Here is a 23,576-nt window from a genome sequence, read left to right on the forward strand (position 1 = left end):
TCAGCAGAAATCCAAAATCAAAGACAGAAATGATCCAAAGAGCCTACAACTTGGAGAAGGGTGGTTATTCCCCCATCTGTGCAACTGCAACAGATGCATGAGAAAGGGGGAGAGCAAAACTTGATGCAACAACTTAACACTGAGCTGTGGAAAGCGCCAGCCACCAGATGGGCATTCAGGAGTATGGGGTGCAAAAGCTGGCAAGTGTCAAAAGCTGAGAAACCTAAAGCAGGAATCCTGCAGTCCCATCAGCCACGCTGCAGGATCACCCACGGAGATTGAGATTAAGATTTGGTATTGCACAGCTAAAGAGAGGCTGCCTTTTGGGCCAGGAACACCTTGTGCGACTGCTGAGCACTGAGACGGGTGGATACGTTGAAGGAGGAGGTGGAACGGGCACTTGTGTGTGGTTAGCACTAACTGCAAAGAGATGCCCCTTGTTTTGCACTGTTACTTGCTAACAGTTTGCAGACAGAAAATTGCAACTATCTGCACATCCTTCTTGCTGTTACAGATGCTAGAACGTATCCTACACAAAAAAATTAAAGTAAGAACCAGTGTTACTAGGGCAAAATGTAGTCCGTCCAGCTCTCCTAAAACCAGTGGGACACCTTTGCTGTAGGAAATAAGTGTGAGTTTCCAGTTGATGTAGAAAAGACTATTCCTTCTTCTTGCAAGCAGGAATGAAATATGGGCTATTTAAAGCAGCCACCAAGCTTTCGCCAGCTCTCTTCTACAATGCCATTCCACCTTGGAGAAGTTCAGAGGGAAAACTCCATTGCTAGTTGAACGCCTGGAAGTAGTTCTCAGTGTTTTCTGCTCATCTGACTTTTGCAGGGGGAGTAAGGCACATTGCAGAAGCTCTCAGCAGTGGCCTGTTTTCCTTCCTGATCAGTTTGATGGCATTTGTATCTGTCTTAACTCCCAACTTAGCTGTGAGATGGTAGCAAGAATGTGAAGGGTTTCTCAAGAAAAGGCTGCAAGACCAAGTGTACCCACAGAGGTGGCAGGATCTCAGCCAGCCCCCAGCTTGGGCCCAAAGATGATGGCAAAGTTATTTGAAATCTTCTTTTTGAATTATTTAGCATGATTCTAAGATGTTTTAGAGTTACTGGTTAAAACGGAAAGTCTCACAGCTTCAGCTGCCCTATGGTCCTTCATCAGCCATCAGCAGAGGTCAGCTCGTGGACGAATACGATCCTGGAAGACTGGTAATACTCAAGTGGATCAGGCAGTAAGGGCAGACTGTGGTTGGTTTTCGGTCTAGACAAAGTGCCTGTGCTGCAAGCTCGGCTCAAGTCAGGCCTTCCAGGGACAGGATTATTGGGGTATTCTTTTCCCAGTCATCTTTTGCTATTACTGATTTGCTATTGCTATTTTGTTACTGTTACTTTAGCAACTGATTAAAGCCTAGGTGCCAAGACAGGAGTGCAAATTGCCAGTGCTGTAATAAAGCATATTGTTAAGTCCTCTCAGTGTTTTCTAGTTTAAAATCAGTAAGACCCCCTTTCCCTCAAAAAAGAGTCCAGATTAAGTTTGGGCTCAGCCTTTGCACCCTCTGCGACATGGGCAGTCCAGGAGCAGCCTCCTCGAGGGCCGGGGTCAGCAGGTGGGTATGGCTGGGCCAGCACTGCAGGCAACTGACGGGCTGCTTTTTTGTCCTCTTCTTCCCTTTTTCAAGGATGAAGCCAGTGAGCAGCAGCAACGACGTGGCTATGGATGCCTTAGATTTCGATCGAATGAAACAGGTGAGTCAAAAGGTCCTTGGCGCTCAGATTTGGCGAGCTACCCATTTTCCCCCATGCATGCGCTGTACGAGCAAAACAGCTGTTCAGTCTGCCGATTTCCTCTACAACTAGGTGCTTAGAGAAGGGATAGCTGGTGAGCAGCAAGAGAGCACAGTCTCACTGCTATTCGAGCAAGATGCCTGTACAGAAATGTGCAAATAACTATGCCAGTCTCTTCTGCAGCCCTGCCTGAGAGCAGCGCTAGGCTCTGAGCATCAGCGGAGGCGGGGGCACAGCACAACCGTGTTAAACTTGCGCTTTCTTCCACCGGTTAGAAGGAGATTCTGAGCAGCTGACTTGTGTTTTGTCTCATCAGGAAATATTGGAGGAAGTTGTAAGAGAGTTACACAAAGTGAAAGAGGAGATAATTGATGGTAAGAAAGAGAAAAATTATTATTTTTCTCACCTTTATGACTAATTTCCTATAGATAAGATGATAGGCACTGCAGGGAGTTCCCTGGTGTTCTCAGACTTGCCTGAGCAGCTCTGATTTATATACACAACTGAAGAACATGCGTCTACCTTAACTGAGCTTTGATCGTGACACTGTATTACATCCTTTATTTTTATGCTGTTGACAAGCATTTTCACCCTAACCTGTGAGAAATTCACCGGCCTGTGCTTCTCAGAGGTGGGAGTGGGAGAAATGGCTGGCCTGTAACCCATGGCACATCAATTGATCATAGTCAGGGAGCGTGAAATCACTTTTAACTAACCTGCCAAGCAGGAGGGCACAAAGGCACCTACCTGGAAATCCTTCCCAAGCATCCTCTGTAGGCCTCCTATGCTCAAAAACCACTTTCAGCCCTTCACTCAATCTGAATAGCCATGTATTTTTCCAACTCGGTGAAAAGTGCAACAGCTGTACTAAATGCATCCAGAACTTGTTTATAAATTGCTCTGCAGTTGATGACAAAATGTATTTTTCAAGGCCAACATAAGGCAGCGTAATAACGCTATTACTGACACGCACAGCAAAATACCCACCTGAAGCCTGCGTTAGGGCATGTGAAGGTCCATGCCCACACCCTGCACTCCCCATCTTAGCTTCATACAGAAGGGGAAATAGAGGAGACTGTGAAACAGCTAAACCCATGCCCTCGCCCCTTGCCCTAGCACCACGTGCCCACCAGCAGCTGGGCAGTTTGGAGAGACACCCTTACCCGTATGCTACCGCCCCAGCAGCTTGGCCCTCAGAGACTCCCCAGTTCATTCCAGTGCAAGATAAGACATCCATATAAATCGCAGATGCAACTTCTTAAACCACTACTGCAGTTTGCAAGCAAACAGCTGACTGCTTACCCTTACCATCCGTTTACCCTCCACTCATCCTTTTACCGGCGCGTACGTTCTGCACCCTCTGTACTTAGCCTTTTCCGCGCGCTGGGCATGACCTTAGGCACTAACTTTTTGGTTTGGTTTTCTAGCCATACGGCAGGAGTTGAGTAGGATCAGTACAACATAATGATTGCAAAGCATTTGGACGGTACTAAGAATGCTAGGAAGAGCGGATCGTTTCTAAGTGTACCAAGGTCACGCAAGATGGTGAGAGAGGACACCGGCACTGTCTTTGTTCTTATACCCTTTTTATTAGCAGACTCAGCACACTTTGAAGCTTGCTGCTGCCTTGGATTCGCTTCATTTTAAAAGTCTTAATCTAAAGAATATTAAATTTTAAATTTCTGGATTTTTTAGATTTCATCTGACACTGCACATTGGATTTGTCAGCCTTTTTTGTATTTTGTATTTGCTTATTTAAATGTATTACCTTTCTTTTTAGTAGTAGATAAGAACACACGTGAATCATTTGCTTTTGATAGATGACTTCAAAGTAATTTTACTAGTAGTCTGCAATGTAAATGAAGATCCTTTGCCAACAGAAATGTATTGTGGCATCACCAGAAGAAAACAGAGACATGTTAGTTGTCAGCCAACAAATTCTTTGTCTCAGAGTTATCACAATATAAAAAATGGTACGTCAGTGCATCACAGTATCTGTGTTCATATTGGTAATAAACTGTTTATTGTCCACATGGCCCTGCCTTTGTTTGTTTCATTAATCACTTCAGTTTCCCCACCTCAGTGCCACTTGGAAGTGTTTCCTTGCTGGCACGGGGAGGGTGGGAGGAAGGTGATGAAGACTCACCCTGCAGCAGCAGCACCACAGAGCAGGAACGGAGAGCCCTTGCAGAAACCTCGGTGACTTTTTGGTGGTCAGTGCAGGTCAGTGGCTTATGGCTCATCTCAGGCCACCACTGTCCTGCTGCATCTCCTGCCGTCAGTAAAAGAACAAAACAACACCAGTCCCATCACCTGCACTTGTAAGAGCTTCTAGTAAGTACAAGGGGGTTGTTCCTCTGGAGCAAGGCTACAGAAGGCATTAGGGCAGTGCTGAAATCACTGGTGCAACACCTCTGAACTAGAGGCTTACAGGTGTCACTTGTTAATATTTCACACGTTTCATCTGTAAACGCTGTGCAGCCTTTGAAGAGCTTTATTTCGTGGAAACTGAAGTCTCATATCTGAGTACAGGATGCTGTGTTGGCATGGCTGAGCACTTAATAGCACACACCCACTCATATCTATAGCAGGTCACACTTTTTTTTTTTTTCTTTAGTGCCATTCTTCCCATTCTTTAGTGCAATCTTGGGAATTTCTGCTCGACTTGGTTCAGCGCAACATTTACAAGGCAGCAGCTGCGATACCATCTTCTCGATAGCTTTGTGTAAGTGGAAGAAGCAGTCGGAGTTCAGCTATTGGAATCAGCCCAGCATTTCCCGAGCCCCCTGCCTTGCTTCAGGCCTTCCTGAAGATTTCATGTTGAAGGCCAGGTCCCAGGAGCTGCTTCAGGAGGAAAGCCCCCAAGAGGCTGGGGCCACCCCCAGACCGGGCAGAGCAGCACAGCAGGACAGGGCAGGATGGACTGGGTGACCCTGCTTGAGCAAGGGGGGACCAAGTACCCCCCAGGGGGCCCTGCCAACCTCCACCATCCTGGGGTTCTGTGCAACTGCCTTCGAGTGACAGGACACCCAGGAAGGCAGGGGCAGGGTGGATTCACCAGTTATTTACAAACTTTTATCTGCTTTGGCTTGGAGAGCCTGTGGTTAGGCTTCAGCAACCTTCAAAGCAGCCCTATTTGTCTTTCAGAACCCTTTTTTTTTCTTCCTAGCTATAGTGTAGATTAAATACAGAATAAATTTAAACTTAATTCAAACGCAAGCTCCAGGCCTGATTTGTGCTGGCTGGGGGGGCAGGCATCCAATTCCATAGGAACTAAAGCCAGAAGTCACTGATGTGCAACACAGCACTGCAGCCCCAGGAGCAGGAGGAAGAGACTTTCTGGTAGGAAGAACACAGCCAAGCATCAGTAACGGCGATGATTATTATGGTCTGCTGCATAAATCTCACACAACAGCCTATGTGTTTGTTAATTATAAACCCATTCAGCGGCATACCTGACAATGGCAAGAACTTTCCTAAAGTGCTGCCTTGCAGATGGTCACAACTGCTCTGTGAAACACTATTTAAGCTTGAAGACGTTTGAGGAGCTGCCACGGTTTGTGTTTTACCTTGGAGCATTGCGTTGTGCTCAAGGTCAGCAAAAACTGTGCTGCCATTCGGGCTGCGTGCAGCTGGGATAGCGTGCCCCTACGTTAACATCAGCAACCTGCCGAACACGAGCTTTCCGTACCCTCTGCTATCTCTGCAGGCCTCCTGTGATTAAGACAACGAACTGAAGGTGGCACAGGGCCACTTAATGGGAGCAGAGTCCCGAGGTGCACAGGGACAGCAGGGAGGCCTGGCTGGCAGCAGCAGTGACACCTCATCCCCCCGCCAGGTGCTCACCCAGCGCTACACCCAGCCGGGTCCCAGGGACAGGGAACAGCAGCAAAGAGAGGCCCGGGGCTCTGCCCGGTTCCGGCTGATGCCCCACGCTGCTTCCAAGCACATCTCAGGATTAGTGAAGAGTTTCAAGTGAAGAGAATAAAACCATACCCAGCCCCTATGTTCTCCTAACCCAGTCCCATTTGCTCTGTGGTTACAAAAAGAGGTGGCCATGGGGAGGACAAGACCACCGCCTTCTCCAGCAGCAGCCACACGCCTGGAAGCTCACCTTGCCCTACACACCCGCAGGCACCAGCACTTCCAGCAACCCCCCGTCCCTGCAGAGAGCCGGGACACTGTGGCACAGCAAGGTGGGACCGCGACTGAAATGCTGATGGGAGGCAGGGTCAGAAGCAGCTGACAATTTTGGTTACTTACCCCTGGTTTATACCAGACCCTCTGTGTCAGGCTAGGCTGGTAATGTGCAGATCACAAAGGTGACTGCATCACGGAGCAGCGAAGGGAACCAGAGAAAGGTCACTCCCCATGGAGGAGAAGTACAAAAGTCAGAATGAGGAGCACAGCATAAGCTTTATTATGGTTTTTATATTAGCTTGCTAAATTGGCTGAGAGAGTTGAGCAACAGCTTGCTAAGGACATGGGAAGCTGAATACACGATAACGACGTGCCAGCAGCACTGAAGTAAATCAATAAAAAAGCCAAGCTCCCTGACATGAGCACTGCCACAAAGAAGTTAATGGAAGCTCCCACACCAAAACCACTTTTCTGGGGAAAAGGCACACTTCAGTGAAGTGGCAGATGTCTGTCCTTCCTCTTCTCTTCCAGAAGCCCAGCCCAGGGACCAAACCAGCGTCCGTGAGCGAAATGGTGCTCAGCCCCTGCGTGACAAAGGATCCTGCACTGCTGAGCAAGCCTGGCAATTGGCCTGACTGCCAAAATCAGAGGAATGAGGAAACTGCAGGAAAAGGAAATGTAGGCGGAGGAACCCAAATTGCCACAGGCTACCTCAGCTGCCTGTTTTGCACCTCATGAAAGGCCAGAAGACTGCACCAGAATGACTCACTGGATCCAGTGCTGCACGAGGGAGAAACAAAACTGAGTTTATTGAGGAAATCGGGATTCCCAAGCCTAACAGTGTACTCTGAGGGATCAACATGACAGTAAAATAATCCTTTCCTTTGTAATGTACATGGGTTTCCAGAAGAAAAAACAGTCAAAACCATTAGAGGGATTAAGCTGTCAGGTTATAAGAGGACCTTTATAGATCTGTTCTCCTTTAACCACTTGGTAAGGACAGGAGTTAGTAGTCAGCTTTCCAGAGCAGGTATCATGTGCTTCCCATTGTCAAGTCTCCACAATTCAGCCCTGCCACATAACTACATTGAATATTAGATACTAAGTATAGAAATAGGTTGGAAAAAGGTTTAAACAAAATTCTGGAATAAAGTCAAACAGTTGCTACTAAAATAATGATCTAAATGTACAAAAATACACACATATTCCATTTCATATACAAAATCTCTACCACCAGCCATTGTCAGGCATCAGACACTGGATTAGACAGAAGTGTGAGCTACAGGCACCCTTTTTGTTCTCTTCTAGAGTATCATTTGCTACTGCATGCCAGTCATCCCTGCTTCCATGGTCCTATGCATGCAAAGCATCTACATCACATCTGGCATGAAGAGAAACCAGCCCTCAGCCACACACATGCACGCACACACACCCCAAACATTCTCCATTGCAGCCCAGGCAAAAGCTTTGACTGGGACACGCTTGTCCCAGGAAGTTAACTGTGACTCTAGACCAAGATTCATGTAAGCGCAGCTTGCTCTAGTGTAGTTTCTTAAGGTTACATATACAAATATCCTTTACTTAAAAGTATTAGTAAAATAGTATCTAAAATAGTGCATCCAACTGCTGCATTTTGGCACTTATCCTCTTGGTCTAAGGAGCACGTAGCAACGTGATGCCAGCGCAGAGGAGCATCCTTCTGCAGAACACTCACACCACTCAAACAAGCAAACCAAATGCCAGTGCAGATCCTAGCTGGAGCTAGTCCATTAATTTTCTTTTGCCAGCTTGCATTTTCTCTTAACCCTTGAATAAGGACTGATACTGTCATCAAAAACAAAGTCCCACAGAACTCGAATCCAGGACTGGTGATAGGGAAGGTTATCATAATATTCTGCTGCAATCTTCTTCACCTGGAAGAACAAGAGAGAGAAAAAGCTGTTTAGCTGCACGGTGTCAGGTGTATTTCAGTTTTCCTCTTCAGATCTGATAGCAGAGCCCTAACCTGAAGTTACTTCTTATTGCTTGTGAGTTCCTGAAGTTCAGCCGAACATGATACACTAAAATCCATTTAGGTACTTCGATTTTTGATGTAAGTTTTGCCTCGCAGTGCTAGGATTTGAAAGATGATGGACCTCTGCCTTCAGTCAGAACCAAATTTCTCTCACTCGGGAGGTGGAGAGCTCTCCGCAGCGAGGTGACTAATCCACCCTACAAATCGCCAGGAATCCAACGGGCTGTATTTAAGCAAGGCTTGCCACTCGCAGTACTTGTCTGCTGAGGGTTCTGGCGGGGAGAGAAATATCAATTGAGAAAATGCCAATGACACAGCCTGGGCTATGCTTGCCTTTTTTTTTTTTTTTTCTTTTTCTCCCCTCCATTCTGTTACCCCTATGCAAACCTGCAAGGGCTTCCTCCTCCAGGCAGAGGAGATCCTGGCGGCGGTCCACTCTCTTCAGCCCAGTGTTAAAAATGCTGCAAGACTCCTTGGTTTTGTTACGATCTTTTACTTCTGTCCTTCAGCCCTTGTGCACTCCTTGTGCCAGTAGCGTGGCAGTGTAGTGTTGGAGGAGGGAGATTTAATTCAGGTCTGATTATGCTCTGCCTGCCCCAAATACCTATGACTGCCTAATAATTTCCTACATCCTGCTTTCAAGTGTTGGTCTGCACTTCAGAGGTGATTCATTTTCAGTGTGATGCAGACAATAACATTTCCCCTTAGACACATTTGTTAATAGCTGGACGAAGGGTGACTTCCAGGCACTGGGTAAGAGCTCTGCAGATGCAGATTTAATTCCCTGCTCTCCTCCTGTAACCAGGGTAAGAAATGATTTAATCTGGGGTTTGCATCCTTCCCTTTCCCAGCTGGGTGAAACAGACAGAGGATGAGAGGAAGGGCTGTTCACACTGTAAGCTCCTTGGTGAATAAAGGTGACCAACGAGGCCCTATGCAGACACAAAGGATGTCCCAGGTCCCCAGCCCCAAAAGCTTCCTGTGGTACGCAAGACTGCTACCCTGGCTGAGCGCTTGAGGAGATCCTGTAGTTTTCCTATTTTCCAACGGAAAGCAGCTGTTATCCAAGTGCGAACTGCATTAAATTATTCCCATTTGTGATAAAAAAGACGTCATCCCCAACTGCCACATAATAGTTTTGCCACCAGGAAGTTTTCCACTGGGAAGTATGAATTTTGTGATTGTGGACACCCTGTTCTGGAAGCACGCAGCCCAGTCATGGCTGGCAAGCTGCCTGCCAGCATCAAGGGATGGAGGATTTGCTTGCTCACCAAGCACATCAGTTTAGCACCTCCCTGCAGGGCATGGTGCCATCTCTTTTGAGTAAGTTCACTCTGGAAACCATAGGAGATGGCTCAGGGCTTGCACTGCAATGGGTTACCCATCTGCAGGGCAGCGGCTCTGTAGCTCTTTGCTCCTGTCCCTGTTTAGCTTCGTGCTCAGCGGCACTTCGTGCAGGAAGGCAGGCAGAGCTTGTACCTTTTGCAAGGTATCTGTGCTCCAGGCAGGAAAACTGCATGACATGTACAGAAAGCGGGGAGAAAAGATAAACCTAATGCCATGAAAAAGTGTTTTTGACAAAGGAATGGTGAACAGGAAAAATTTCATGAGTGTAGTTAGAGGGGACATGTGAAGGATGTTTTATGGAAAAGACAAGGAAGTGTGTTTGGTGCTTATTTCCATTATGCTAGCATATGGGAGAAGAAAAAAAAAAAAAAAAGTATTTTCTCTTCTACAATGCATGTACACAAAAAAAAAGTTCCCAGCAAAAATAGCGTGTCCACTACCATTTGTTTCAGCATCTCCATGTGCAAAACAAAATGATCTCTTCACTTTCCACAGAGTAGTTGACAGGAAGTGCATTTTTATTTTCTTAAATGCAGGTCCCCTTTTATATGCAACATTAAACTACCTTTATTAAGCATACTGTAGGCTAGAAAAGGCATCCCCATGTTGCATTCTGGGTGCAGCACAAAACCTGTGGATGGCAGTTTTTCCAGGTAGCAATTTTTGCGACTAGTCTTACCATCACCTCAAAAAGGCTGGTATTGTGACAAAGCATTTCTACATCCTGCCTCTGCCTTCCCCATTCCAAGCTCTCCTTGTTGCACTGGAAAGGGCCCATCTGCTTCAGTTTCTCCCTCCCTTCTTATAGATCACAACTAGAAGTGAATGGAAGCTATTGTGGAAGGACAACCCAAAATCGAAGTCCACAATTAGCTAACACTTGGCACCTGGTATATTGGTGCTTTCCTTCAAGTAGATCAAGGAGGTAAGTACTGAGTCTTTTGGGTGGAAAGTTTGCTTCTGGTTTTGTGTTTGCAGAGCGCACAACAAAGCCCCCATCCTACTCCATAGTACCAGGTAGACACGGAAGTTAAATACAGCCTAGTATTTCACCACAAGTGTTACAGACCTTTTGTCCTGAGGCAATCCAGGAGTTAGAGATCCTTATGATGAGATAAGAAAATTGTTTAGAGTGCTAGAAAGCAGAGTACAGGAGTTCCCTCCATGCTCCTTGATTGAAGAGGAAGAAGAACTCAAGCTAGCCCTCCTGGCCATCAGAGGGTTAATGAAACCTGCAGTGCAGACGGAGTACATCTACCATGTTTTCCAGTCTTGCCTGTCTAAGAAATCTGGTTTCATACCACGTCTTCCACTTTTCCCACAAGCTTAATGAATAACTTGTTTGCCTCTGGTAACACGGCAATTTTTACTGTTTGTAGGACGAGCACTGAGTTCCTTCTTATTCTCCTGTCTCCCCTCACTGTAAGTCTATTCAATCCTTCAGATAATGAAGAATGAATCTTCTTACTCACCTGGTGAAGAACGCAATTTTATTGTTCTAAGGCTACACTCAAAGGCTAATCTGGTCATAAGTCTATAGGTATTTTTTAGAGAGGTCTTTCATTACAATGAAAAGTTTTACGATCTCTTGTGTAATCTCTCATTATACTAGCGGGACAAGTTCTTACTGTGCACTAATGTCACTCACTGTCGATCTCTAGCAGCTTATGGCACAACCTATTATATTTCAAGTTTTTCACAGTTCCACGGTAAAGGTCTTTCTAGTGGCAAACATTACTCAGAACATACTGGGTAAGACACCTGTAATAAAGGACAAAATTTACTTCTCTGATAAGCAAGCAGAAGATCCTGTTACTTTCCAAGCTTAAGATCCAGTTATTTTGTGATTCTATTTCTCCCCTGCTCTCATTCATGCAAGAGCAGAGACTTTCTTCTGCTTTATGTTTGCCAACATTTGAAGAAAAAAATAGCAGTAATGAGTGGTCATCCAAATAATGCAACTCAATTATTAAGAGTTTGAGTGCTTGAAGACTACATCTAAAAAAATAGATATTTGCTGAGTGAAAAATCTGCTGAGAGTTTAAGCAAGGTGAGATTCCTCCTCTACCTGTTATGAAGATAATGCATTAAAACAATCCAGAGAGAGTCTGTCCCCTCTCCTTCAACCAAAGAGGCAGAGTTTTTTTCTCCTCAATTTGCAGGAAAGAACAGACAATGTTTTAACGGTCAAACTATTTTCTACAACAGCTGTTTTGACAAAGGAGTTTCCCTTCATAATGGATTTTCACTTGCAAATGTTCACTTGTCAAAGACTCAAGCTTTCCATACTGTTCTATGGGGCAACAACGACTGACAGGCCTGGTATCTCCTCCACCAGCAGGGCAAGTCTCAGTTGCCCTAGAGCTAGAAACACATGAAAACAAGTCCATGAAATTCAACTAATAACTCTACCCTCTTTACACGGGAGTGCAGACACTTCCAGCTGCTACACTGCCTCAAGAAATTACTCTAAGCTATTTGTGATGTGGGTGGGGAAGAGCTTTTCAGGTCTCATTCAGGTCTGGAGCAACAGTCCCAGCAAGTTCAATTAGTCACTCACCTACCTTGTGTATGATACAGAGCTTAACCTCCTTCTCTTCTTGTATTTACATTTCAGTAATCTAAGTATCTAAGCCTATCTAACAAGTTTGAACATTTGTAACTAAAGGTAAGCTCATGCATTTCCCAGCTGAGCTATCCTATCAGGTCTATCAGCAATAGGAGTGCCCGATGGGAGAACCTGACATGTGAACGCTGGCTGCCCTGAAGCCCACTGGGAACAGCCAGCTTCTTCAGGACAGGCCTCCAGCAGTCAAGGAGAGGTGTTAAAACAGAACTGCAGGCTGTATAGCTTCTGTTTTGTACCTCCTCATGTTTCCATGTGGAAGAACATTAACCCATAAAGCGTTCCCAAACTCAATTTGCCTGGATACACCGCCATAAAAGTTGTGTTCTGCACTAGTGTGGAGCTCACAGCTCCAGAACCTCAGCCTCTTCCTCAGGAGGATGTTGCTGCTGTAGCTCCCAAACAGCAGAAGATGTTTCCTTCCTGCTATGCCAGAGGATCTGTGTGTAGGAGTAATACTCAAAGTCACGTACCTTTGGCACTGCGAGCACAACTGCTGAGGAACCCTCGCATTAAAATCCAGAAGAGCAGCTACATTCCTGGTGGTAGACTCAAAACCATTCCTAGACACCTGGGCTTTGCAAATTTGATTCCCACAACTGATAAAATGTAAACAGGGGGCTCGACTTTAGAAAGAGCAAAGCCACAGTGCTTTCCCTCTGACAGACCAGGCACCCTCAGTTTCTGTGGGTGGGGCAGCAGAGCTAAAACTAGTCATGTAGAGTGGGGATTTATTTCCTAGTGCTATTTGTGTCAAGCTGGAACACGCCCCAGTACTTATGTCATCTCAGAAATAGACTTTTGTTTGATGTTAATCAAGCAATAGAGTTAATACATAGATTGATCATTAGACAATTTTCAGGTAGTGATTGCCTCCTGACTCACTTCACATGGGCCTTTACTCTTTTAAAGACTCTTTAAGCAGAGTCAAAACTGGGTAGCTGAGGAAAGGCAGTAGAGAAATTTAGACTATTGCTTGAGGATCTTATAATGCAAAAAATATTACTCGAGCCCTCTGAGGCTCAGAACTTCGTGGTTCCTTCAAATAACCTACATATTACAGCACTTTGGCAGCCATTTCTCTCAATGCCCTGGTTAAAAAAAGAATTAGAAACAAATTTGGAAAGCTTTCTCCTTTTATCCTTTTTCTAAAAAAAATAAAAATAATAAAAAAAATCTATGATTTAGAGTGACTGCTTTGAGACAGTTTAGAAGCTTTTATAAATATCGAGTTCACTGTGCTCGTGCCGTACTTACCATTGGCAACTTGCACCCAGGAATGCTGGGGAAGTCGTGGTGCTCCATGTGGTAGCCTACGTTAAAGGTGAGCCAGTTCAGAGGTCCATAATAGGAGTAGGTCTCGTACCCTTTTAAAAACATGTAGTGTTCTGCTATGAAGTGCCCAGAAATGGGATGTAAACCCATGCAAAGAATTGTACCTGCTATCAAGTAAATAATAGGTTTGAGCCCCCAGAGGTAGTAAATGATAAGATCAACAGAAAACTGCACAACGGCATTAAAAATTTCCATCCGTGTGATTGCTTTGGGGTTCACATACAGCGGTCTCAGACTGTAGAAGAAAGGCTGGAGGAAGAGCCAAAGCAGTTTCCGAAGCGGCGTACAGAAGAACCAGCCTTCAAAATCTGTGGGAATGTCCACATCCAGGCTGTCCCCACCAAGGTACCGGTGATGGTCTATGTGGTATTTCTTGAAGGAGGCAGAGTAAGGGATACCGATTGGCAGGTTGGCAAAGACCGCAAACCATCGATTCCACTTGGCCTGCTTGTTCCCAAAGGCGACGTTGTGTGAGATATCATGGATGGCTAGGGTCAGTGAATGGTTGATGCAACCCCCAAAAGCATAAGCCCAGAAGAAAATCCATTTCCAAGATAAGTTTTTCACCAGATAGCATGCTAGAAACTGTGTGAAAACCATTCCAGACACAATCCACTTCAAGTGTGGATCTGGTCCCATCAGAGTCTTGATCTCTGGATATTTTGCTAAAGAGAAAAATGCAGAGAAAAATCTCATTAATTCACAGTTAGGTAAACAATCAGCACTGGTGCTCTTTATATTTATCACCTTAAATTTGAGGCTCTAGATTTATAAAATAGAAATTCCAGACCAAAGTTACCACTACAGCAAAAACTTTACTAAAGTATGGGCTACTTCCCCACTTCTAGCTTCATGTCCAATACGTGGGTGCTCATATGTTGGATGACCCTGATGGTCAACAAGTGGTTGCCATGCACCCTCATGAGTATGAGTATTAGGATGTTAATAACCATTAAAGTAAGCTCAAAAAGCATATTTTGTCAAGTTTTTCCACTTCACTTTCTTTTTGCTCAATCCAGATGCTATTTTCAGCAGAGGAGAGATACAGGTGCCTCCTTTGTAATCCTTTCCACACCTTGGTTTCAGACGTGCTAGCAGGGCAAGAGGGCTGTGCAACAGGCTCTCCTGGTTTTACTCTGTGGTTACATGACAATTGTAGCATTAAGAAAAGTTTCATAAGTGAGTGTTTGCCAGTGCTTACAACGTGCACAGTCTTTGAACATGCTAACATCACTAGAAAGTCAGTAATATTATCAGGAATTTTTAAGATACACTTTTTTTTTTTTCCTATGTTCCCATTCATTAGCGTGTTCCCAAGTCACATACCAGAAAGAGGCATGAAAAATCACATAGATAATCCCACATGCAGCCTCACAAATACTGCAATACAGGATTAGAGGGACACAGATTAGACTTGCCAAGTCTGACTCGTGTCAGTACAGGACCAGCTTACCAATCTCTGGTGGCCATCCAATTGATATTATATATATATCATATATATATATATACATATATATATATGTATATAAAGAATTCCAGCTTATCTTCTGGGTGCTGCTCTTTCCTTCACATCTCTTCTTTACAAACCCCCCACTTCTCACTCCCAGTACTACCTTGCACTGGAATTTTTCCAGTTTTATGGCCTTTGCCCACCTATCAACCTTTCTGTTTTTACTCATACTCTGCATTTATCAATAATTACAGCTCTCATAGATAAGACTGTAGGACAAGTCACTCATTCTGGAGCCTGAGGTTACACAATGCGTCCCTACAAATTTGATAGGCACATTTTATGAATAGGAAATCAACTGTCATCTGCCTATCACTGTGATACCAACGCCATAAAATGAGGTTACGACGATTCACATCTGTGCAGCTGTATGTACTACAAACAAACAGCGGAGACAATACACATAACTTCATGTGACCTTGAAAGCAGTGCCAGGCACTGAGTGAGGGATGCAAATGAGGTTTTTTTCTTATGAGTGAACCCTGAGAAGTCTGCATTAGTTCAGAGAGATCCAGCACTGCTTAAGGAAGCAGGTTGATGCAGTCATGCTCTGCAACTGTTCCAACAACTCTGGAGCCTCGTGGTCAACTGCAGCCAGGCTTGACGGATGTGATGAGACAAAAAATAAGTATTAGGGACAGCCTCAGTTCTTCCCCTTGTACAGACAAGGGGACAAAACACCATCATTAGAAGTATTCAGGCAGGTGGGAAAGTGCTAGTAACACAACATTCACAAGTCATGCTAGTTTTTTGACAAAAATCTCTAAAAAAATCCAGATTTCTGTTCTCACTGTTTTGTTTTTGTCCTTGTTTTTGCAGTTATAGAAATTATACTTTTTCACCCTAGAAGTGCTAGCATGGTAGAAATTGTTCCCTCATACCTAGACAGGTACTAAAGGTTTTACACAAAGTGCCAAGATATCCACTACAAAGAATAACTTGATATAATGATCTGGTCAGGAAGCCCATTACAGAAATATTTTTATATAGCTTAATGTCCTCCTTAGGGGTATCTGTCCAAAAGTGAGAAATTCCTTTAGTAAATCAAGCAACTTCAATCCTTCAGTCATGGAGTTGGTAGGGAGAAGTTACTGCAGCCACCACGCTGGCTGTTGCAGAGATACAAAATGGCCAAATCTGTTCTGCCTGGCCAAAGTCAGGTCACTTCAATCAAAAAAATATACTAAGTGGACAGGAAAATTACTAAGGAATACTTTATGTTGTAGTTTGAGAACACCCAAAGTTTTGACCTATTTATTGTTGTTGCAGCTTACCTAGAAGGGAGTTCAGAGCAGTAACCAGCAGCAGCACTGTGTGCAAGCAGCAACGCGGGCAGCTTGCATTCATCACAGGTGACAGCTATGAAGTAACTTGCTAGGGTTTAATATTAAATTGAACGTGATAAATTCCTATCCAATAGTAAATTTTTGTATAATAGTTAAGCCAAAACACTGTGTGTGCTTATCATTAATACTGATAACTGCTTCCTCTTTCCCGGAGGCTGCTGACAGGTGCAGCTGCAAAGCTCCCAAAGGCTCAAAGCCCCACTGGTGGAGTGGCTGCAAATGCAGAACATTGAATGCTGACCCTTCCAAAACTTACTCTTCTTCTGGCATCTGCTAGAGTTTCACACTAAGATGTATATGAACATGCATCATGTTGGTCTTTCCCAAATCTCTTCTCTGTCTTCCTAAGCACTATTCTGTTATTAACACGACTGGTTTCTGTAAGGCCAGCGTCCATTGCTTCCCAACAAGCACTGGGTCAGGGCTAGCCTATGAAGATGGTCATAATATATAGTTTATAGTGAGCTCTTCATTATCAACAGTCATGTCATGGATGGGGAACAGGAACATGAGAAAAACAAACAAACATTCTGCCATTCTAGATAGAGGGGAGAAAAAGGAAAGAAGAAACACAAAGTTATGGGAACATATAGGACCAGGATTTGCCCTTTAGAGTACATCCAGGACAGTTCCAGCTCCTCTGTCTCTGCAGCACATGCTCCAGCCTCCAGCTTGCTGGGATTTGTTAGCTCAGCCCAGCAGACAGCTTATCCCCATGCACTGCTTCCAGTTGTCCAGAGAGAGCCAACATATTGCCACTGGGAGAGCAGCCATACTGGTGTGGATGTAGAGCAGTGCAGAAACGTGACTTTTCTGTCTCCAAGGTCAGCACACAGTGAAAAAGCAGCGCAAGCACTTTAGCACAGTATGCAGCTGTAGTTAATAATTCTGCCCAACCCAACCAGCTCCACAGTCTCCATGCCATAAACTCAGAGCAACTGAAAACTCCACCAGGACGATGAAATACAGCACTTCCCACTTGTTCAACAGTGTGGATAAAAGAATAGTAGTCAAGAGAGAACAAATGCTGGAAGTTTATTTTCAAAAGCATTCATGATTCTGAAACAACTTGTTTACCAAATTAACAATTGCAGAGATCACTCCACTGTTGTGTGTAAGCATCAGTTACCTTTCTAGAGGCGTGCCTCATTCTGAAACACTACTGAAAAAGAGCATCAAGTTAAAAAAATGTAGTCAGAGGACCTTTCCAGGAGTCCAGGAGCACTCAGCATAGTCCTACAGCAATCCCCATTTAGGGCTGGACTAATTGTTCCTAGAGAAGCAGTCACCAGTTCCTGGTGTTTCTCCTCCTCAGGAGACAGCAAATACCTGATCTAGCAAGAGATGTCCCTGCCAATGCCAAGGGGTGGACTAGATGATCTTTAGAGGTCTCTTCCCACCCAAACCATGCTATGATTCTACAAATATCTTGTTCTGAACCCTCACTCATTCTCTGGTCCCACTGATAATGCTTTAAGATAACTCTGGAGAGACCCAGTTAGACCTCAGTGAGGGCAACAGACACAAACTGTCATTGCTTTGACACCACGTACTTAGCACTTGCCCATTTCAGTAGCACAAGATTTGGGCACAGGCAAAAGATGGAGCTCTTCAGAAACACAGAAGTGGTGGAGTTAAAGGAGCAGCAGTGCTCACATCCATGAGAGGTAGGAGTAACAAGAGAAGGAATTTAATTTCTTCATCTTCCTTTATTTTAACCACAAATGTGGCACACAGGTAAGGTCAAAGTGGGCGTACTATTCAGTATAATGTTTTCAGAAGGCATGTTAAAAAGGAGGGGAAAAAAAAAAACAGTCTGTGATGCTGCTGTCCTGGACTATGTTCTATTAGATATGAGTCCATGCCAGATCAAATAAGAGATACCAGGCACAGGATGTTAGCTCTACCACACTACGTCTTATGTTGGAGCAGGTATTTGTACCAAAAATAAACAAACAAATAGGTCAGTTTGCTGACATGATAGTGTTTTGCTTTTTAGCAGCTCAGCCTGTGAACATGCTCACAAACAGCACGGCCCATTTGAGTTGCATTTAATTCAAGCCATACATGAGCCAGGACACAGGTAGGACACACCCAGAGGACAGCATGCATGACAAAAGCTTTGCTTTCCCTCATCTCCTTCCCCCTCCAGCGTGCAAACTAATAAGGAGCCTTTTTGACCCAACTAATTACTCAGACGTTTTACATATCCACTACGCACGGACTTCTACCTGCCCCTCAGGAGCACCTGAGCTGCTTCGTGCTGTCAGGCCCCAGGGAGCCGGGTCACCCAGCGGTGCCCACCAGAGGCAAAGCGCTGCAGTGGTGCCACGGTGCTGGTAACAGAGGTGGATGGTGTCAGCACACCACTACTACAGCAGCTATGACCTGTTTGTTTATGCTTGGTTATTAGCTGGCTGGCAGTAAAGGGACATAGGAGTGTTAGAAAGAGTGCTCCCAACAACCTCAAACAACAACATGCAGCACGGAGCACGATGAAGCCTTCAGTTTCTCATAATACGTTGTCAGCAGAAGACCACGAACACCTAGGACATTGTCTTCCTGCTCGTGTGATTTAATTTAGAGGTGATCCCCAAAGGGAATTTGCATGAGCACTGAGACAGCAACTATTCTGAATGTGCTGATTAGAGAACAGGCACATCTGTGGCAGCAGCATGCCCACGTACTGCAGTATAAAGGGGAAACAGTTTCTTTGCCAGAAGCATATATAATTCAGAACTTTGATTTATGCTACTGAGATATGCATCTTGCACATTTTAGTAGGTGCAATTTATCAGACTTTTCATAAATGTGAAGTTTAAGTAGGCAGAGGAGTCATCTGTAAGAAGTACTAAACTAATCTGTAAACAAATGAGCAAAACTGCTGTTGTCTGGAAAATATTATACTCAGAAATTGGCTAAATGTGAAAATAAAGTGGATTCTGGCCTTTGCTTTGTGTCCTCTCCTTCCCTCCCAGTTTAACATCTCAGCCTTTCTACAGGATAAAGCACATACAAGACACCTATGTCATCTACACTATAAAATAACTTGCCAAAGAACCACCTATATAATCATACTTGGATGTCAGATCATTTTCAGCTGCTCCTAGCCTATCATGAGCAACACTGATTCAGCCCTCATCCTCAGCAGCAAACAGATGCTTCTGTAAGGAACCCAAGAGACAAGACACCTTCTGACCAACCTACAGTAATTCTGTAAAGTTAGATCCAACACACAGCCTATGTAAGATCTCATTCTTCCCATGCCACTACATATTGCTCATTGCTTGCATTTGGAGAACTGATTGCAGATGAAATGACCATTCATTGTGTGCTTATGGTGTTACCAACACCTGAGCAGTAAGTCTGTTCATTTTCTCTCAAGACAGAAAAAACCACCAACACTTCCCATTGTGTAAGATCATAGTACTACACATCTTAATCCAACAGACCCTTACTGCCACTGAAGTTGAAATATTAATTCTGCTAGAAGTAGATGTCCCTCAACATCAGACCAAGTCTCTCCCTCCAATAGCAGATGAAAGCCCTTCTTCTGTTGGGTTAGTTTTCAGCCAGGTCTTTCCCTTACCCAGCTCTCCACAACATTATACAGATCTCAGTTCTGGCATGAGACAGTAACAGGCTTTTCATAAGGAGGAGGGTGGGAGGGAAGCAATGAAACATTTTGGTCTAATAAACTGAAAAATGTGGGTAACATGACCATGAGTTTAAGACTAGGATTGAAGTGCCAGCTTGGGAGAAGAGCTCCTTAGTACCTTAGAGGCAGCTGGCACCTAAGCTGTAGGCACAAGCTACGTTTTAATACCTAGAGGATAGGAGGAAGATACTACAAAGAGGTAAGAGACAGAAAAAAAATGTATTATCTCTCCTTGAGCAAACTGTGGATCTGTTTGGTGGTGTAATTGTATCAGTTAGGAATCGCACCCCTAGTAGGCTCATCTGTTGCAACAGAGCCCTGCTATAAGCCAGCTTGCAGCCAGCCCTGTTGGCATACAGCCCTCCTGCCCAGCACATAACCATCTGCCCCAAAGATCACTCCTGGGCCAAATATGCCAGGGCTTCTACCTGGGAACTGCAACTGCCACAGCCGGAAAGCTTGAACCAACAGTTCCTGAAAAGATCTCTCTAAGTCAGAGGCATTTTTGTCACTCAGACATATCATCACCACCAACAAAAGTCATAGAGGCACCAGGGCTGCTAACAATTAAACCAGGACATGAAACTCGGTTACTCCATAGAAACAGGTTGGGAAAGCAGCATAAGGAAATAGCGTGTCTGTGGAAAGAAGCTGCCTAATGTGTTTGTCAGGCTCCCCGTATTTTCTCCCCTTATAGATAATTTTCCATTTGCATTTAAATCCAAGTAGCCATGCCTGAGAGAGATCAACATCTCCAAAAGCTACAGCCTAAACAGAAAACAATCCAGTTTCAGTACTTAACTACTAAATCATTAACCTACAGGGAAGGAAATACTTCCTTTATCGGCACGGAATGCTTCTGTCCCTAAAGCAATGCTGTACACAAAAATGTAAAATACAGGGATATTTATGGATAAATGTTCATATGTGTAAAAGACACACAAATCGTACTCTGCTCAACAGACACTAGAAACTTTGCTAAGTACACTTTAAACACCAGGGTTTACTGACCCTCAGGCATTACACAATACAGTGACAGTGATTACACGGATATCACATGGGATGTCATGATAGTTTCAATAACTTTGGTGATGTTTTGGCATTCATGACACCAGTTTCATCACTCTTTCTGCCCAGCTCGTCCATATCTCCACTTCCTCACCGCTCCTCCTGCACCCTCGCTGGGGGGAAGGAGACAGACCTTGATTCCAGCTGCTCTTTCTGAGCCCAAAACAAGTGTGGGGCAAAGCCTCTGCAACCATCAAGCTGATAGGTCCCCCCAAAAAAGAGTTTGTCATGGCAAGGATAAGGCAGCTCAAGCACTCCAGCACCACCTTTCACCACGGGCTGGAGGCTCCACTCCAAGCAAGATGTGGACAGCAGGAGGTTAGCAAGGGGAGAGCCCCACCACACACACTCCTCACCAAAACATAGCTCCCGTCACCACAAGCATCAGGAGCACAACACCAAGGGGCAGCATTTTTATATAATGATATCATTTGTCCCTCTGTCATTATTACAGAGTAAATTAATAGCTGTTTTCCTGAATACAATTCAAACCTGCACCAGGATATTCCACCACCGTAACTACATGGGAAATGTTTTTCTAGCTTAGACCCCTCCTGGATTAATCTATGAGAGAGTGGAGAAGCTGCAGAAACAGCACCTGGTTATCACTGACCCTGCCCAGCCCTCAGCCACAAGCCCCAGCCCATTCCTTTATAAGGGATCTTTAAACAACTTTATCCGGCTGATCAGAGGGAAGGAAAAACAAGTCAAAGTCTTCTTTATTGATAAAATGTTGAAGGGAAAACTTCAGGAAATACGCAATGATATTCTGCAGCAATTCTGAATTATTGGTTCTTCTCAGAAAACAACTTCAGAAAAACCCAAATCCCCCAACCCAACATATTTATGTACAGTTAAATGCTGCCTGCACAACAGGAGAAAAAAAAAAAAAAAAAAAAAAAAATCTAACAAGGTAGCTATACCTCCTTACTGCCAGGACAAAGCAAGCAGCAGGGCTTTCTGCTGCTCTCTGGCAAGCTCACCCACATCCCCATTTGTGCTATTGCCACCAAAAAGATCTCGCATTGAGGAGGGATCCCAGCCAACCCGCGCTGCCTTGACAAGCGGAGCAGTTCAGCTCCCCTGGCTGAAGGAGAAACCGTGAGGAAAGGAATTCAAGGAGCATGTTGTCTGGGAGAGGCGATGAAACGCCGCAGACAAGTCCCCCCCATGCTCTTCCACCTGCTGCATTAAACCCGGGGAGCAGCTCGCCGTGCTGCCTCCGGAGGGGGAACAACCCCGGTACCCCAACCCAGGACCACCCCCCCCGACGTACCCAGGATTTCCTTCCTGCGCTGCGTGTGGGGCTGCTCGGTGTAGACCCACTCGAAGTCCCCCCGAGCCACCCGGTTGCCCATGGCTCCGCCGCGCTGCGCCCCGCTCCCCGCCGCCCTATATAGCCCGGCCGCCGGGCTGTGGGGCGGCGCCGGCCGCGGCCGCCCCGTCGGGGCGGAGGCAGGGCGAGGGGCGGCCGGGCTGTGGGGTGCCCCGGGGAGGGCTCCGCCCGGCGGCCGGGGGCACGAAGGGGGCCGGGGAAGGTGTGTGGGGGCGGACGGGGGGGGCTTGGGGGAGGTCGGGTCCCCGTCGTGCCGCTGCCGGCGTCGGGGGGCTGGAGGGGGCACCGCTGCTGTCGCCCCCCGGGGTGGCCGCGGCGGGAAGGGAGGAGGCGGCACTGCGGGCTTGTCTCCCTGGGGTTTGGGGGAAGGTTTTTAGTAAGAGAGGGTTGTCAAAAATCCCGTGAATCCGCAGCCCGAAGTGGGATGTGATTTAGGGCGAAGCGCAATCGTGGGGGCTGCTCCCAGAATAGGAAGCTCAGAAGGGCGAGCAGGTGAGTAGCGCCTGGCATGCAGTTCCCCGGGGCGCTGCTAACCCTGGGCGAGCTGTCCTGGTAGCAGCCAGCCTTGGGCTGGGTCGTGCTTCACTCCTGGGAGTCTGCAGCCCAGTTCCTGAGTCTGGTACAGGGAATTGTGGCGCTCCTCGGTAAGGAAGTCAGGTGAAGGATTTGCTAAGCCTCAAACTCCTCTCTACCTTCTCTGATTCACAGGGAGAGGTGACGTTTCTCCATGCACAACCCCAAATTAAAGTGCTGCTCTTGTTGCCGCTGTGCTCTTGTGCAAGCCCAAGCCTGACCCACTGTCCATCCTCAGTGTTCACTGTCCCTAGCATCACTCCTTCCACTGACCACATCCCGCTCGGATCAGCTCCACGCTCAGAAGATGATCTTATTTCCTGATGTTCTTGTTCATTTTTTAATCTCTCTAACTCCCTCCTTAGTCTCTTATCCTTAGAAATGCCTAGCACAGTTGTAAGTTGCAAGTGGCAGAAAAAAGCAGATGTGAAACACAAACATTTTTCAGAAAAATTTCTCCCCAATGTATTGACGTTGTCAATACACTGATCTCTTCCTTTAGTCATATTTAACTATTTAAGACTGCTTGGTAGTACAGTTGAGTGAAATGATATGGGTTAAAACCCACAAAAATAAAAACAAAAACAGAACACTGCCACCTGACTGCTAGAAAACTTTAGGATTTTTTTTTTTTTTTTTTTTTTTTTTTTTTTTTTCCCCTAAGCAGTCTAAATTTAAATTCTTGAACAAAGCAGGTTGAGTGGAAGGAGCACGGTGTAAAGCAGCTCTGCCAGAGCAGGAGTTTAACCAGTTCGCTTTTGCAGGTCACTTATCTGAAGGCCAACTCTCTGTTCTCCAACACTCCAACGTGAGGCCAGTGGTCACCCACGAGGTTG

The 23,576-nt window shown here is 45.4% G+C and overlaps 2 protein-coding genes across 4 annotated transcripts in view; one reads left to right on the forward strand and one right to left on the reverse strand.

Annotated features, from left to right (window-relative positions):
- The window catches only part of EVL (Enah/Vasp-like), a 141,946-nt gene extending 138,124 nt beyond the window's left edge, over positions 1-3,822 (forward strand). Inside the window, 3 exon segments of the mRNA XM_035328304.1 lie at positions 1,682-1,748; positions 2,104-2,161; positions 3,215-3,822. Coding sequence (XP_035184195.1) covers positions 1,682-1,748; positions 2,104-2,161; positions 3,215-3,252 — 163 coding nt within the window. The 3' untranslated portion in view covers positions 3,253-3,822.
- Positions 3,823-6,184: 2,362 nt separating this feature from the next.
- Positions 6,185-22,229, reverse strand: DEGS2 (delta 4-desaturase, sphingolipid 2). 3 transcript variants are annotated; one of them, XM_035328978.1, is made up of 3 exons: positions 22,108-22,229; positions 13,172-13,914; positions 6,185-7,840 (listed from the first exon to the last, which is right to left on the reverse strand). In XM_035328978.1, the coding sequence occupies exons 1-3, from the start codon at positions 22,187-22,189 to the stop codon at positions 7,697-7,699; spliced, it is 969 nt and encodes a 322-aa protein (XP_035184869.1). In that variant the 5' UTR covers positions 22,190-22,229; the 3' UTR covers positions 6,185-7,696. The 3 variants fall into 3 exon arrangements, with proteins under 3 accessions (XP_035184869.1, XP_035184868.1, XP_035184870.1); XM_035328977.1 differs by lacking the exon at positions 6,185-7,840 and adding an exon at positions 8,993-9,454; XM_035328979.1 differs by lacking the exon at positions 6,185-7,840 and adding an exon at positions 10,487-10,726.
- Between the last annotated feature and the right edge of the window lie 1,347 nt (positions 22,230-23,576).

Source organism: Oxyura jamaicensis, chromosome 5 (genome assembly GCF_011077185.1).
Source record: "Oxyura jamaicensis isolate SHBP4307 breed ruddy duck chromosome 5, BPBGC_Ojam_1.0, whole genome shotgun sequence".
Classification (NCBI taxonomy): domain Eukaryota; kingdom Metazoa; phylum Chordata; class Aves; order Anseriformes; family Anatidae; genus Oxyura; species Oxyura jamaicensis.